This window comes from Saccopteryx leptura, chromosome X, assembly GCF_036850995.1.
Source record: "Saccopteryx leptura isolate mSacLep1 chromosome X, mSacLep1_pri_phased_curated, whole genome shotgun sequence".
NCBI lineage: Eukaryota > Metazoa > Chordata > Mammalia > Chiroptera > Emballonuridae > Saccopteryx > Saccopteryx leptura.
Genome location: NC_089516.1, coordinates 66,235,209 through 66,250,568, shown reverse-complemented (window position 1 = coordinate 66,250,568; position 15,360 = coordinate 66,235,209). Strand labels below are relative to the sequence as shown.

General features: G+C 53.7%; 1 protein-coding gene and 1 pseudogene across 6 annotated transcripts in view; both read left to right on the top strand.

Annotated features, from left to right (window-relative positions):
- DLG3 (discs large MAGUK scaffold protein 3) overlaps positions 1–12,075 on the top strand; it is a 60,388-nt gene extending 48,313 nt beyond the window's left edge. For 3 of the 6 annotated variants that reach the window (XM_066355997.1, XM_066356001.1, XM_066356002.1), the window contains 10 exons: positions 782–958; positions 1,204–1,279; positions 1,991–2,090; positions 5,447–5,488; positions 6,661–6,711; positions 7,298–7,399; positions 7,890–8,062; positions 8,389–8,498; positions 8,844–8,935; positions 9,895–12,075. In XM_066355997.1, coding sequence (XP_066212094.1) covers positions 782–958; positions 1,204–1,279; positions 1,991–2,090; positions 5,447–5,488; positions 6,661–6,711; positions 7,298–7,399; positions 7,890–8,062; positions 8,389–8,498; positions 8,844–8,935; positions 9,895–10,001 — 1,030 coding nt within the window. In that variant the 3' untranslated portion in view covers positions 10,002–12,075. Of the gene's footprint in view, positions 1–781; positions 959–1,203; positions 1,280–1,990; positions 2,091–3,845; positions 3,892–5,446; positions 5,489–6,660; positions 6,712–7,297; positions 7,400–7,889; positions 8,063–8,388; positions 8,499–8,843; positions 8,936–9,894 lie in introns of all 6 variants that reach the window. The other 3 variants (XM_066355999.1, XM_066356000.1, XM_066355998.1) reach the window with 3 other exon arrangements.
- A 2,129-nt stretch (positions 12,076–14,204) lies between these two features.
- Positions 14,205–14,305, top strand: LOC136386606 (U6 spliceosomal RNA; annotated as a pseudogene).
- Positions 14,306–15,360: the final 1,055 nt, after the last annotated feature.

Here is a 15,360-nt window from a genome sequence, read left to right as displayed (position 1 = left end):
TTCTCAAATCTTCAAGGGCCTTCCAAAGTTGACACCAGACCTTTATTTCCAGCCTCATTTCCTATGACGCCCAGCTGTAACCAAACTGGTCGCCTCCTCTCTCTCAAGCCTGCGAGGTATAGCTCCCTCCCTCCCTTCCCCCTGAATTCTCTACATGTCTTATCACAGGGCCTGGGTTCTGTCCCACCATAGTTAACTGTGTGATATTCATCAAATTATTCTTCCTTTTGGAGCCTCCATTTTCATATATGTATATATATATGGGACAAATAGACTGAACTAGGCGACTTCTTCATAGGGTCCCTTTGGACTTTATCATCACGTGGGTTAACACCAGCATCAGCCTTTTCCTTGGATGCCCCACGACACAAGGCCCTTTCCTTCCATTCACTTTTGGGGATTGTAGTTAACACTCTTATGTCCTGTCTTCAGCTGCTTTTTGAGGATACGTTCGTAATCAAGAAAGCCCGGTGCTAGAGCTAATTTGTTTCCCTCGGATGTGGGTGAGGAGGAGGACCACTGGACACGTTCTACGTGGGACTTCCAGCCTGTGTCTAGAAGCTGGGAAGAGATGGGATCGGAAAAAGGTTTTCTCTTGTGCCCTGTGACGGGAGAAAGAGATGTTTGTTTGAGGCCGGGCACAGGCTTCTGTCAGATGACAGCAGAGGATCCCTTCTGCGCTGCAGTGAGGCCTCAGGGTCTGCACTGACTCTGCGGTGGGCCTTCAGTGCCAGCTTCTCAGGATCCGGACGATCACTTCATCTCTCGCTGTGTGTTTCAGGGCCCTGTTTGATTATGACCGGACTCGGGACAGCTGCCTGCCAAGCCAGGGGCTCAGCTTCTCCTATGGTGACATTCTGCATGTCATTAATGCCTCTGATGATGAGTGGTGGCAGGCGAGACTCGTGACCCCACACGGAGAAAGCGAGCAAATTGGTGTGATCCCCAGTAAGAAGAGGTGAGTTGTCACGATCACGAGCGACCTTCCTCTCTCCTGGGGACCGATTTCTTTTTCTACCAGTTATTCTGGAAGTTGCCTGAGAGCAGGCAGTGTCCTTTATTATTCCTCTTTGGTAGAGAGTTGGCGCTCAGGACATGGTTATGGCTCAGTGAGCCAAACAGTGGCTGTCAGGCCCATGGAAACCCAGGGCTGAGACTGCCTGTTCGCTGGTGGTGACAGCACTGTTTCTGACTCTGACACAGGGTGGAAAAGAAAGAGAGAGCGCGATTGAAAACCGTGAAGTTCCATGCCAGGACAGGGATGATCGAATCCAACAGGGTAAGCGGGGCCCCCACGGGCATCGGGCAGATGTGAGGATGAGTAAGAAGCTTGGAGTCTGTCTGGTGGCTCAGATTGCTGGGGACCACAAAAGAATGTCTCTCTCTCGGGGCCGGGCTCTGTCCTGTGACAGCACATGGGCTACTTCTCCAAGCAGAGGGAGGACACTGAGACCCTCCTGCCCCCGGGCCGCTGGAGTCAGGCTGTCGGCAAGGCTGACGGGCTCAGGCCACGTGAAACCGCCGCGGGGTCTCCCTGGCCACAGACGCCAGCCCAGAGCTCTGACTGCCCCTCAGACCACACAAGGCTCAAGGGCTTGTTCTGTTCACCCCTGTTTTCTGTGAGCTTCGCAGGCCAAAGAAGTTCGGCGCAGTAGAGGGAAGAGAGACACGGAGTAGGTGGCTCTGTGTCAGTGGCACCTTAGGGCCTGTGTCCAGGAGGCTACAGTGACCTTTGTGCTTTAGGAAGTACCAGTGAGTGCTGTGAGTCTGGATTAGGTAGAAACCTCTAACATCCCTACAACATTTTCCTGTAAACATAATTTTCCTCTTACATCAACTTTCATTTAATCTCATAGACTCCATTTGTGAAAAACGGTCTTTTATTTAGCTCACCATTGTCTCCATTTTAGTTTTTCTTGCATGCTTTAAAATCCATTGTTCTGTTTTTTTTTTCTTCTGTCCTTCCCCTCCATCTCATGTTCTTTCACAGTCGATCAAAACGAAACGTAAAAAGAGTTTCCGCCTCTCTCGAAAGTTTCCATTTTACAAGAGCAAAGAAAACATGGCCCAGGAGAGCAGCATACAGGAACGTAAGTAGCAGCAGGGTCCAGAGAGCAGCCATGCACAGCCCCGCCCTCTTCCTTGCCGACTCCGCCCCTGCTGAGAGGACCGGGACAGTGTGTGTGCTGGTGTGTACGTGTGGGCATGCGTGCATGCGCACCTGCCGTTGGCAGAGTCAGGGTAGAAACTGGTCTGCACAGGGAGATGCTGAGTCTTCGTCGTTGGTGGCCCCAAGTGGAGCTGGTTCCTGGGCTGGCGTCGGCAGTGCCCACTGTGGTAACCATGAGCAGTTCTCAGCCATGGTGGCAGGTCTGGAAAACTGGATTTGCAAGAGAACCAGGTCTAGAAACTCGGTGTTGCTCTCCTGGCTTCCTCTCTCATGTTTTCTTTTCCTTAACTCCACTCACCTGTGCCAAGAGAAGAGCCTCTTCCTCGCCGGATGCCTGCAGCTGGGCCTACGTCTTGAGTCGCACACACATGTGTCTGCGTGCAGGATGTCCACATGGCCTCATAGACCTGCTGCCTTCCCAGAGTGATTACAGGGGCAGCTTCCAGAATCACATCCTTCCTTCCTGAAGGGTTAACAGGGAAGGGGGATTACTCAGCATTGCTCGAAGATTTATTCAGAAACACAAAGCTGCTTTGGTAGAAAAAGCCATTTAGCTGAGCTACATTAACTTTTTCTAAACCAATTTAATCCTGAGAAGTATTCATATTCTGACCTATGCGTCAGAAATTAACTGCTCTGACCTAACCTTATCCACCAGGACAGGCTGGTGAAATAGTTCTCCTGTGGTTCATAATGAGTTGTAAGCCTCTGTTCTGCCTCAGAAGGACTGGTCTTGGGGTCCTGGGCTATTGGGGCGGGCTGGACACTGGCTAGTTCCGATAGGGAATGTCCCCAATATAAGCTAGCCTGATTCATAGTGATGGTACCTGTAGGGCACTGCCGTCTGGGCTAGTAATTAGTAGATAGAAGGATGCCCTCATCCAGATGAGGGTGACGGCTCACAGTCCCAGGGAGCTCAGTAAGCAGCACTAGGTGTAGTTTGTTCTGCTGGTGAGCAGCAGGAGATGGTCCCCACAGTTCACCAGATGAATCTCAACACCTGCAAACTGAGCCCGGAAGGGTGCGCTGTTGAGTGGCCCACCTGACGGGTAGGTGTGCCTGTCTGGTGTGGGCTGGAGCTGCCTATGTTTCTGCTCTTCAAGCCGAGCTGGTCTGCCGTGCTCTGCACAGCACGGGACACTGTGAAGTCTCGCCTCACACTGCATGAAGCTCCCCCTGAAGGCCTTGGGCAGACTGAGTCAGCACTGGGGGACAGCTCCTTGGGATGGTGGCATCTCCGCCTAGCTGTCTACCACACAGGGTGTTTGCTCTTTCATGCGCCCTGCCGAGGGAAATGGTGGTTTTAGGGGCAAAGCAGAGGCCTGGGCTCTATAACTACAAATTTAGCCAAAGCATGTGCTTCCGGACACGGAAAGTCCCCTGCCCCATGGGCCTGCGGGCTGTAGGCCACCTGAGAGAGGCTCTTCGCTCCACGGCCTTCTGTAGCACCTCAGGCCGCGTGAAGTCTGGGTGTCTCCTCTGACCTGGGACGTTCTTTCTGGAGCCAAGTTCTTAACCTCACTGTAGCTGTAGGTCTTCATAGTATTTCATACTTCTGTCACTAATGCTCACCTGGCTCTGTATTCTTCCTTCCCCTGTCTTCTTTCTGTTCTCTCTTCTCCCCAATTCGTCCCCTCCCTCCTGCCCTCTTTGTCCTTGCTGTCTGTGAAATCAGGACTTCCCTGGGTTAAGTGACGATTATTATGGAGCAAAGAACCTGAGTAAGTCAAACTTCCACCCCATTAACAATGTTTTTGGCAAGAGTGGAGGTGCTGGGGTTGGGGGCATAGGGGCCGCGGGTGGCGGGGAGGCCGTGGGGAGGGCACCTCAGTGGGAGGAAGGCCAAGTGGCTGCGAATGCCACCCTCTTCCTCTGAATCCCCGGTGCCCTAATAAGAGCCTGTCATTCATGTCTGTCTTTGGTACCTTGAAGTGGTGGGAGCCCACTGCTTGGCATCCCACCTTATAAGTGAGGTGGGCCAAAAATACTTTTCCAGGGTGTCTACTCAGCTCATCTCTAGCCTGTCGCTGAGGGGAAGGGTGCCCACTGGTTGGTGTCTTCTCCCAGTGACCCAGTGCTAAAGAATTGGGCTTCAAAATGAGCTGTTTCTGTCTCTGTGACTGGGGGCGGGAGTCCTGGGAAGTCCTTTACCCAGCGTGCAGCTGGGATCTCCCAGCAGGTCTGGGGACATCCGTGAGCGGATGAGGGCCGGCTTGCCAAAGCATCTCCAAGGGCAGAGCTGGCGGGAGCTTTAGGAGCATTTGGAGACCCTTGCTATCCAGTGCTTTATTTAGCTCACGAAAACCCTGACTAACCTCTCCTCCCTGAAAATAACCTGGGGGTGGAAAACAGGGACTGAGATGGCAGGAGATGGCTCAGGAACTAGCTGGGGGCTAACTCATCCAGTCCTTCCTGGGCAGGGGCCACAGCATGTCATGGTCTGGAACAGTGTCATCGTGGCTGAAACGAGTAGTGTCTCACTCCATAGTTTGCTGTGTCCATGTTTCATCCTCATTCGCCTATTGTCTGGGGAGTGGTGGGCTTTGGTGGAGCCAAGCTATGCCTTGTGCTTACTGTGAGTGTGGCTGCTCGGCGCATGCCTAGATGTGGGCGGGTCCCGAGGGTCTGAGACAGGAGGGCTATCTTGTCCTTCAAGTATTTTTGTTGTCTGTGTTTTGACACGTCTGTCTCCTAGTGGATGGGGGAGTGACCCCTCCCCCTGGGGCCATGATGTCCTTCTAGGTAGCAGTGGCAGGAGGTCTGGTGGTCCCACCAAGTGGCCAAAGCATTGTTACTTGTTGATTGCTCAGCCTTCCCCCCCCTCCCCCCAGTGCGTAGCTTCGTAGTTTGGGAGCCCCACACAGTCCTGGACTTTGGGGCCTCTGCTTTGGAGAGAAACGCAAGAACAGCCTGGTCCCTGGACCTCTCTTTGCTGCCCCTGCCTTTCCTGTCCCGTTGGCAGCCTTGGGAGATAGATGAATTGTGACGTAGGGTTTGGAGGCTGCCCGGTGTCAGTTCTGTGGCTGAGATAGAGAGGATGCTGCCGGAGCAGGGGAGGCTCGTGGTATAGAGGGAAGGGCTCGGCAGCCTGGGAGGGCCCGGGGCCCAGGGTGGGAGCTGTGCCTCCCACTTGGTAGCTTGGACGTGGCAGGTGGCCTGTAGCCTCGTTTGGTTGACAGCTCAGTGTCTCGCTCTTGGAGCATTTTGAGTTTTGTGCTGCGTGTGACTTCTCAGTGGTGATTTCTGAATCGGAGTCTCTTTCTTGTTGGCTTGCAGAGGGAGTGACATCCAACACCAGTGACAGCGAAAGCAGTTCCAGTAAGTGTGTGTCGTTCTCTGCCATGTCATGTTGCTCCACTCTGTCCCAGCCACCGTCATTCCTGCGTCATGGCTGCCGCTTCTGTTCAGAGGCCCTTGCTCCTTTCAGCCGTGTTCACTGAGGTCCCGGAGATGCTGTGGACAGGGTTTAGGCTATGGATTCAAGGAGTGTAGTGGCCCTGCAGGCCTGCCTGGGACCTGCCTTAAAAGCAGCCCTTGGGTCCCGGGAAGGGAGAACTGCCACTTTTACAGATTTGCTCAAAGACCAAAAGAAAAATGGCTTCTCTGGGAACTGTCCTGAATCGCCTTGCCAGGCCCCTAGGATCTCCTGGGCTAAGGCTTGGGGTCCTTGCCTTTCAGCCAGGTTAAATGATTGTGTAGCTGCCCCGTTTTCCTTCAGAGACCCCCGGGCTGAGCCAGAGAAGCCACAGTCCTGATCCCGTGAACTTTGGGAGCTCTGGCTCGTCCGGGGCTGTGGCTGGAGGCCTTGTAAAATGTGCCCAGGGGTCCGTGGCTCAGAGGAAGCCTGTGAGCCAGCATCCCGGGGCTCGGTGCAGGCACTGTCGCCTTCCCTGGCGCCGCCGCCAGTGCTCTGGGGACTCTGGGCACCTGGCACGGAGGGCATGGCAGCTGTTCGGGGACCACTCAGCATTTTCAGGGTCTGTGAGGGGAGAGCAGATCTCAGCATTGCTCTTAAAGGGCACTAGGCATCTTAGCCCAGCCTTGTGCTACTTTTCTGGATGCTTCTTCCAGTGAAGGGGAGACGGGTAGACCCTTCAGAGGCCAAAGTTAGGTGGTGTGCCTCCTCCAGTTGAACTTTCCCTGTGATTCTTACCAGAGCAGGGGGGCAGCTGAGCACAGTTGACTCTTACCTCTAACTGCAGTTCCTCAAAAATTGGGGTGGTTTCGGTGCAGGCTTCGTGATTTCTGGGTCATGACCCTTTGCTCAGCTACCTTATGCTGAACAAGAGGACCCTGACTCCTGTCCCGGGCCGGGGAGGGCTTCCTGTCCTCTTTTGCCAGTTGGAAACAGGCCCCCAGGGCAGGGGTGAGCAGGCACGACTTGACCGGGCTGTTCTCCCACACAAATGGGTGTGAGGTGAATGTTGCAGGAAGACCAGGACACACAGAGGCAGGTTGGGAAGTGCTAACATGTCTCCTTTGTGTTGCAGAAGGACAAGAGGATGCTATTTTGTCGTATGAACCAGTGACTCGGCAAGAAAGTAAGCCCTTTTCTGAGAGTCCTGCCATCCAGCCTGTCTTGCGGTCCTGGGGCCCTGCGCAGTGCTGGGCGGTGGCGGGAAGGGCGTGGGGGAGCCCGGCCTGCCGTCCTCCCCTGGTTGCCGCTGTCAGAGCCTGGGTGGCCTCGCGGAGTGCGCCCCTGCCCCGCCCGTGCGCCCCCACCCTGCCTGTGCTCGCTCCCAGGGTGTCTTCCTCAGACGAGGACAGATTGACAGGGATGGCCGAGGGTGATTTCAGTGGCTGTGGCCGCTGCTAAAAGGGAGGTCCTGGTCAGCTCCCTTCAGTGGCGGGTCTGAAAGGACCTGCTTGGCTTCTGGGGCCCATGTGGCGATTTCTCCTGAATCTGTTGGAGGGGGAGCTGCTTCAGGTTTCAGAATTGCCTGGGACTTAGATATTCTCAAAGTAAAGGCTCCTTGATGTCTTTGTAGTTAAAAGCCAGCTAATGGCTGTGGATACTGTGCCCTGTCTGAGTGGGGGCCCTGAGCCTCGGTGTTCTGGGCAGACTCTCAGGTAGAATAGGCCGTCCAGTGGGGGGCTTGCTCACTTTCTCCATGGCTCTCTCCCCAGTTCACTACGCCAGGCCTGTGATCGTCCTGGGCCCAATGAAGGACAGAGTCAACGATGACCTGATCTCAGAGTTCCCGCATAAATTTGGATCCTGTGTGCCACGTAAGAGCCCGGGAAGGCATGGGTCTGGGAGGTTGGTGCTCTGCAATTTGTTGCTCTGATGTGTGCCCTGGGAGCAGGATGCTCTAATACCTGGAAGAGGTCAGGAAGCAGTAGACCCCCCCCCCCAAGCTGATGGGGTTAGGAGGACTGTGAGGTCAGAGCGGCCTGCTCACGCCCTTGGAGAGACGTTTGAGTGCTGATGGTCGGGAATGATAGGACCAGTGGGAGCCCAGGCCAGGTGCGGGCTGCTGTAGCACCTTGGTTCAGGAAACCCCAGCCGTGTGGTCCAGTTGAAGCTAACGTAAATAGCCCCGTGTATGAGACCTGAGATTAGAGAAGTAGGCAAAACAGACTTCTTTCCAGCTGCCTTCCCCGCTCATTTAGCTGTTGGAACGGCCTAGCACCCAGGCCAGAGAGGAGCCTGTTGCCCTTTGGCTTGGGGCAGGAGTCATCGTCCTTGGGCTGCACAGTGTTTCCATTCTTCCTCCAGATACGACCCGGCCGCGGCGTGAGAATGAGGTGGACGGCCAGGACTATCACTTTGTGGTATCGCGAGAACAGATGGAGAAGGACATCCAGGACAACAAGTTCATCGAGGCCGGCCAGTTCAACGACAATCTCTATGGGACCAGCATCCAGTCGGTGCGGGCAGTCGCCGAGAGGGTAAGGACAGCAGACGGCCCTGCTGAATAGATGACGCTCAGAGGGAACACAGACATGTTCCTGCTGGAGTTCCGGCAGGATCTCCGTCCTCCCAGGCCCACCGGGTGGCACTGCTGACCAAAGCCACGCCTGCCCTGCATGTCTCTTCCATGCAGCTCACCCCAGAGTGTCACTTGCCTGAATATGGAAACCCCTATAGACATGGCCATTTCTGGGTAGCAGGAGCATCTCTGGGTTCGCTCCCACGGGGATGTTGGGGTTGCCACTAGGTAGGTGCTTAGGTTGACAGGGAGCGAATGGGCTGATGCAAGTTGTTTCTTTTCCAGGGCAAGCACTGCATCTTGGACGTTTCAGGCAATGCGATCAAGAGACTGCAGCAATCACAACTTTACCCCATTGCTGTTTTCATCAAGCCCAAGTCCATTGAAGCTCTTATGTAAGTGTATGCTGAGACTCCCGCCCGAGGCGAGGCGAGGCGAGGCGAGGCGAGGCTAGGGCTGGGGAAAGGACCAGAAGGCGAAGTGATTGGCTGGACTGCTGGGCGCTGCTGCGGAGACACGGGGTCTGTGCCCAGCCCAGGGCCCGGGGCTCCCACTGTGAGCACCCCGCACATGTTCCTGGTCCGCTGTTAGCCAGGGAACATTTGAGCAGACATGGAGCCCTGGGCCGTGCTGCTCTCAAAGGGCCGCTGAGCAGATTTTCAAGGAGCTAGGGAGCCGTTTCTGTTGCTTGGCACTCAGACTCTGCCTCAGCACTACTTTTCTTTTTTTGTGTGTGGCAGGGAAATGAACCGACGGCAGACGTACGAGCAAGCAAACAAGATCTTTGACAAAGCCATGAAACTGGAGCAGGAGTTCGGAGAGTACTTCACAGGTGAGAACCGCGGCTGTCCAGGCCGTGCCACGTGGGCCCAGCTGACAGCTGCCCCAGAAGGGTCCCCTTGAGGTTGGGACACCTCTCACGGAGTTTGTGGGCGCCTCTGAGGTCGTGTCTGTCTGGAGTGGCGTGCTCATGCCGCCTCAGATCATTCTATTCTTTCTGTCCCCGTGTGCGTGCTCCAGGACAGGCTCCCTCTGTTACTGTATCCGCCCCCACTTCCAATACTAGGCCTCACATGTGCTAGGTGCTGGGCAAATGTTTGTGTTCAGGATGATTCCTTGGTGTGTGTACGTGTGCCACAGAGGTCATCTCCTCAGAGGTTGGCAGTATGTCTGTGTGGTGCACAGTTGACGTGGATGTGCAGGTTGGTACAGGGTCAGCTCTGGCTGGGGTGCCCCTGGGTGAACTGGGACAGCATCCATAACTGTCCTCGTACTCCTTCGGTTTGGGAGCCCCCTTTACTGTGAATGTCTGTGTCCTTGTGCGTGGGGCTGACCTCTGAAAGAGAGCAGATGTGATGGCCCCAGGAGCACTGGCTCTTGCCAGAAATGGTGACTTCCAGCTCCTTCTCTGGATAACCAGGATTTCCTCAGTAATCTGGTTCTGGCTGCTTGAGAAGTGTCAGCTGCTGGCCTCCCTGTGGCCAAGGGCAACATGTGCTGCAAGGTCTGGCATCTAATGGGTGTTCACTAAAAGTTTTGTGAGCAACACATTTTCCTATTCATTGCTACTTAGCATCACTGTCTCAGCACATTGACGTCAAGCCCCGGGCTCGGAGCGCCTGCCAGTTCCCGTGCTGCCGCAGCGCACAGGCGGCAGTTGGGGACCCGGTCCCTGCAGGCGTGCAGGCCGCGTGCCGGGCCAAGCTGTAGGCTGCTTGGGATGGGCCGCGTGCTGGGCTGCGGGGGGTGCTGTGGACCTCAGTAATAATTCTGTTTTCCTCTTCACTTTAGCCATTGTACAGGGTGACTCACTGGAAGAGATTTATAACAAGATAAAGCAAATCATTGAGGACCAGTCTGGGCACTACATTTGGGTCCCGTCGCCTGAGAAACTCTGAAGAAGCCCTGCTACCCTTTCTCTTGTGAACAGAAGAAATCAAGCCCCTCTTCCCTCCTCCCTCTTCATTCCTATCCCCACGGGGAGAACAAATGACTACTGTTCTTGTCCCCTTTTTTAGATGTCAGAAAAATTGAGTTTTCTAGTCCTGTTCTGTTTTTTAATATTTTCGTTTTGTTTGCATTGATTTCGGGGGGATGATGCCATCTCACTCATCATGTGACTGTGCCCGTTCCTGCATGGACCTTTCCCAAGCGCTAGCACAGGTGCAAACCCATCAGAGTCATTGTTTTCATGAAACTCAAACGGAAGCGAAGAGAGGAGGACTGACGGAAGGATCGAGTCTGGCCAGCGGCACGGCTTCGGAGCGAGCTCAGTGCGCCACGTGAGGGGCACCCTGCGCAGCTCCGCCTATCTCTGCTGCTGTCCCGCGGCCTTGGTCGGTGCGAAGTCACAGCGACAGAAAGTATCTTATTTATATACAGATATATATATATATATGTAATTTAAAATATATAGAAATTATTATATATATATATTATACACTCTCATATAATATATATATATATATATCACACCTTTGGACTAGAAAATCTATGGAGACTTCATCAATGGTACTGTGTTCCTAGAGAAATGCTTTAATTTTCATATTGCAATCAGATGGCATCTTATATTCCCACCTGGTTGGGGAGGGACTGAAAGTGGTAGTGAGTGAGCGCTCAGTTGCTCTCTGGAGAGTCGGAGGGGCTGCCAGGGGCCTCTGGGAAGGGACACGGGGGCCGGCAGGCAAGGCAATGGCCACCAGGCAATGGCCACCCTCGCACTGCGGCCAGAGAGCGGGAATGGCGAGCGATGCTCTGTGTTAAATTGCCCATTGTTTTATGCCACCTGATGTGTCTGCATGAGAGATTTCCTTTTTGTTCATTTTTAAGCTGCTGTTAAACCAAAATCATGTTGTGCTACTGTATCAGCCTTTTCATTATTCCAAATTTTACTTTTACTATTTAAGTGAATGTGTAGAATCCAGTTCGACAGTGTTCTAAAGGCTCGTGATGTCGATTTGCCGGGCCTCGTGGTGGAGTCGGTGAACCGGACTGGGCCTCTGAGTCCGCAGGAGGGGCAGGGGGCTGGTGAGACCTGGAGACTGGGTCTAGGCTCCGCACTGCATCTGGCCCTTCCCTCACCTGCCTGGGCCACGCTGGGCTCAGCTGAGGCCCCTCCACAGCGCCTAGCAACATGGACAGGAGTCACCTGCCTTCCAGTTCTGTGCTGGGACAGTGGGACAGCACTGTGCTTGGCCAGCCATGTACCAAGAAGTTTGATTTTTTTTTGCACCTGTTTCATATGCCTCAGCCTGGCCCCCATTACAGCAGGCAGCTTAGTGCTCCTTCGAGGAGGACAGAGACTTCTGCGCTGTTGGGTCGGCTGTGGACCGGAGACTGACATGCCAGTGAGATGTGAACCCTGCGGCCCCTTTCCACAGTCTGACAGCGGTGACTGTGGTCAGGGAGTGTGTCTTTGACCACAAATGCAGGCAACACGTGTGGCTTAGGCCCCATTCCACCGTGGTCCTTGAAGCCACCGTGCCTCTGTCACCTCCACACTGGAGGCGTGACATGGGAGAAGACTGTAGATGTCCTTGGCCCCTTAGGTTTGAGTCTGTTGTTTCCTAGGCCAGAGTGTAATGAGCAGTATGAGTGACACCATGTTGAAGACACTTGGAGTGCTCCCAGCCAAATTTAGGAAATTGGTGACAGTTCTCCTAGCAGCAGAACGAGGGTAACTGTGAAGAGCGGGGCCCAGACAGGGTGAAGGAAGGGCCGCAGCTCTAGGCAGGCCATGCACTGGGTTGAAGGCACAGCGGGGAAACGAGATGGCCAGTTCTGACTGGAGAGGAGGGGAGCAGGGAGCATTGCTTTCTCGGCTGTTAAGTGATAGAAGTGTGAACAGTGCTCAACCCTTGACCCCTCCCGGGGAAGAAAAGCAAAGATTCAAAGTAAGCATGACACTTGTTGGTTTACCAGTGTTCCTTCCAAGGAGACATATATTTTTTAATAAATGATAGTTGCAATGAACTGTGGCTCAGCGACCTTCTTGAAGTCATTGGGAAGGGAGGGGTGGGTCACTGACGGGGGAAAAAAGTCTCAAACCTTTGGGGGCCAAAAGGTTCTCTACTTAGTGATCAGTAACTGACTGGGTCAGACATTCCTCTGGATGGTTCTGGACCCCTGTGGTCATGGCGGGTCCTCTGTGAAAGTTACAGTATCAGCCTTCCACCCCAGACCCCAAAACGGTGCTTCAGATAGCATCACCCAGGTCTGGGAATGGGACCCCCACATCCTTGGTGGCAAAATGCTGACCTTTTCCCCAAAGGTGCACAGGATGGGAAAAGCCTACTGCCTCAGAGAGGTTTGTTAGAGAAAGTACAGGCCAGGTTAGGGCAGAGAACTGGGCAATATACCAGCATGTGGTGCAGAGTGGCAGTCATCCGTACAGGTCTCTGAACAGAGGAGTGCTTAGATCATGTGTTTGTGACACAGTCGACGTCACTGCAGCTGGTGGGGCGAAGCCTGAGGAAGTACTGTCTTGAGGTCAAGAACGATGCTGACTGAATGAGTGTACCTGACGTGTGTGGGCTGACCACACTGAGGATGAGCCTTACCAGTTTGGTGTCTTACAGTTTGCAGGATGTGTCCTTCCATACGTTCTCATTGGCTGAAAGCAACCTAACAAGAGGGGAGCCCCCAAAGTGCTCTGTGGGGTCCACGGGAATCCTGTTCCTAAGTGCAAAGGGGAGAAAGAGCAGGCCTGTAGCTACACTGTGTTGATACTTCAAAGTGCTGTCCCTTCTTGAGGAGGTGCTGCTGAAGAAAATTCACCCCCAGCAACTTGGGACATTGAAGGGAGACAGCCCTGTCTTCCCCTGAGCTCTGCTGCGACCTGATGATGAAGCCCTGTCTCCACACGGGTTAGCTCTGGGGTCTCCCTGACTCTGCTGCTGATGGCACCTCATGGCCCCTCTGTCTCTGCATCTATAACAGACCTTCAATTACAGTGTTCGCAGGCTGATACTCATGACTACATAAAATATCTGTTCAGGTACAAATGACCAACTTAATCTTAAAGGTGAAAAAGTGCTTCTAGGAAGTAGCTAATGAGGCCTGACCTGTGGTGGCACAGGGGAAAGATGGTTGACCTGGGACACTGATGTCGCCTATTCAAAACCCTGGGCTTATCTGGTCAAGGCACAAATGGGAATTAACTACGTACTATGGGTTGATGCTTCCCGCGCCTCCTCCTCCTCTCTCTAAAAACCAATAAATAATCTAAAAAGAATAAAAAGAAAGGAGCTAATCCCTGGCAGGCTGGCTCAGTGGTAGAGCGTCAGCCCAGCGTGTGGAAGTCCTGGGTTTGATTCCCGGCCAGGGCACACAGGAGAAGCGCCCATCTGCTTCTCCACCCCTGCCCCTCTCCTTCCTCTCTGTCTCTCTCTTCCCCTCCCACAGCCAAGGTTCCACTGGAGCAAAGTTGGCCCGGGTGCTGAGGACGGCTCCATGGCCTCCACCTCAGGTGCTAGAATGGCTCTGGTTGCAACAGAGCAACACCCCAGATGGGCAGAGCTTTGCCCCCTGGTGGGCATGCCAGGTGGATCTCGGTTGCGCATATGCAGGAGTCTGTCTCTCTGCCTCCCTGCTTCTTACTTCAGAAAAATACATTAAAAAAAAGTAGCGCCTGACCAGGTGGTGGCGCAGTGGATAGAGCGTCGGACTGGGATGCGGAAGGACCCAGGTTCGAGACCCTGGGGTTGCCAGCTTGAGCGCGGGCTCATCTGGCTTGAGCAAAAAGCTCACTACCACGGACCCAAGGTCGCTGGCTCGAGCGGGGGGTTACTCAGTCTGCTGAAGGCCCGTGGTCATGGCACATATGAGAAAGCAATCAATGAACAACTACGGTGTCGCAACGAAAAACTAATGATTGATGCTTCTCATCTCTCCCCGTTCCTGTCTGTCTGTCTCTGTCTATCCCTCTATCTGACTCTCTCTCTGTCCCTGTAAAAAAAAAAAAAATTAAAAAAAAAGTAGCTAATGAAAGCAAAATCTTAACCACAAACAAGTGGAGAAGTTGTGCTTAAGGATGAACCTAATATGGGTGCAGAATGGTAGCGGGCCTGTGGAGAGGATATGGCGAGAAAGGGTGTGGTTATGTTCGCTTCGGCAGCATAGATACAAAAAAGAACAGTACAGAGAAAATCAGCGTGGCCCTTGTGCAAGGATGACACAAATTTGTGAAGCATTCCATATTTTTTCAATGCAATAAACATTTTTTTAAAAGTTGTGGTTGAAAAGGGACACTGGGCTCCAGCAGGGGGGTTGGTACTGAAAGCAATGGAGCCCTTTCCTCAAGGACAGTGCTTGCCTGGTGCCAACACTAGAATCCCAAGATGTCAGAAATCCTCATAGAAATGGGCCAAGTGGGTGTCCAGAGAGGCAGGAGCTCTGTCGAGAACCCCCAGCGAGCAGGCTGGGCTTAGGTGCACCAGCTGCCTGGCTAGCCTTCTTGCTGTTGGCGGTACTCGGTCAGGCTGTTTCCCCCAGTTTTCCCCTTAGGCCTTGTTCCCACCTAGGATTTAATGGCCTTGATACCATTAATCCTTTTATTCATTCAGTCAGTTCCTTGTCACCTCTCAGACATTTTATTATCATAACTAACTTTCTGAAGCTCAAAATCCACCTTCCTCAGAGACCTCATTCTTCCCCCATTGCTGCCCAGAGCTAGCAGAACTGGCCCCTGTGCAGCTCACTTCCTACCCAGCAGATACGGTGTGGGTCTCAAGCCCTGATCCCAGCAGGACTCCCCTGCAGAGCTGTGCCAGTGTCAGTGTGACACCCACTGGTAGCTTCCTAATTCAGCCGGATGAACTACCTGCATGCCCTCCCCCTCCCGTCCATGGCACTCTAACCAGAAGTGTGTATAACACACTTTGAAAGACTAAAAGGGGATGGTCTGAGAAAGATTCAGACCTGCCTGTGCAAGAGGATCTTCTCACTGGCCCTCCTGTGTCCACAAGTTATCCTCCACATAGCGGACAGAATTCACGATCTAAAGTGCTCTCCCTTCGCCTGACCAGGTGGTGGCGCAGTGGAGAGAGCATCAGCCTGGGATGCAGAGAACCCATGTTTGAAACCCCGAGGTCAACGGCTTGAGTGCAGGTTCATCCGGCTTGAGCAGAGACTCACCAGCTTGAGCGAGGGGTCACTGGCTTGAGTGTGGGATCATAGACATGATTCCATGGTCGCTTCTTTGAGCCCAAAGATCGCTGGCTTGAAGCCCAAGGTTGCTGGCTTGAGTAAGGGGTCACT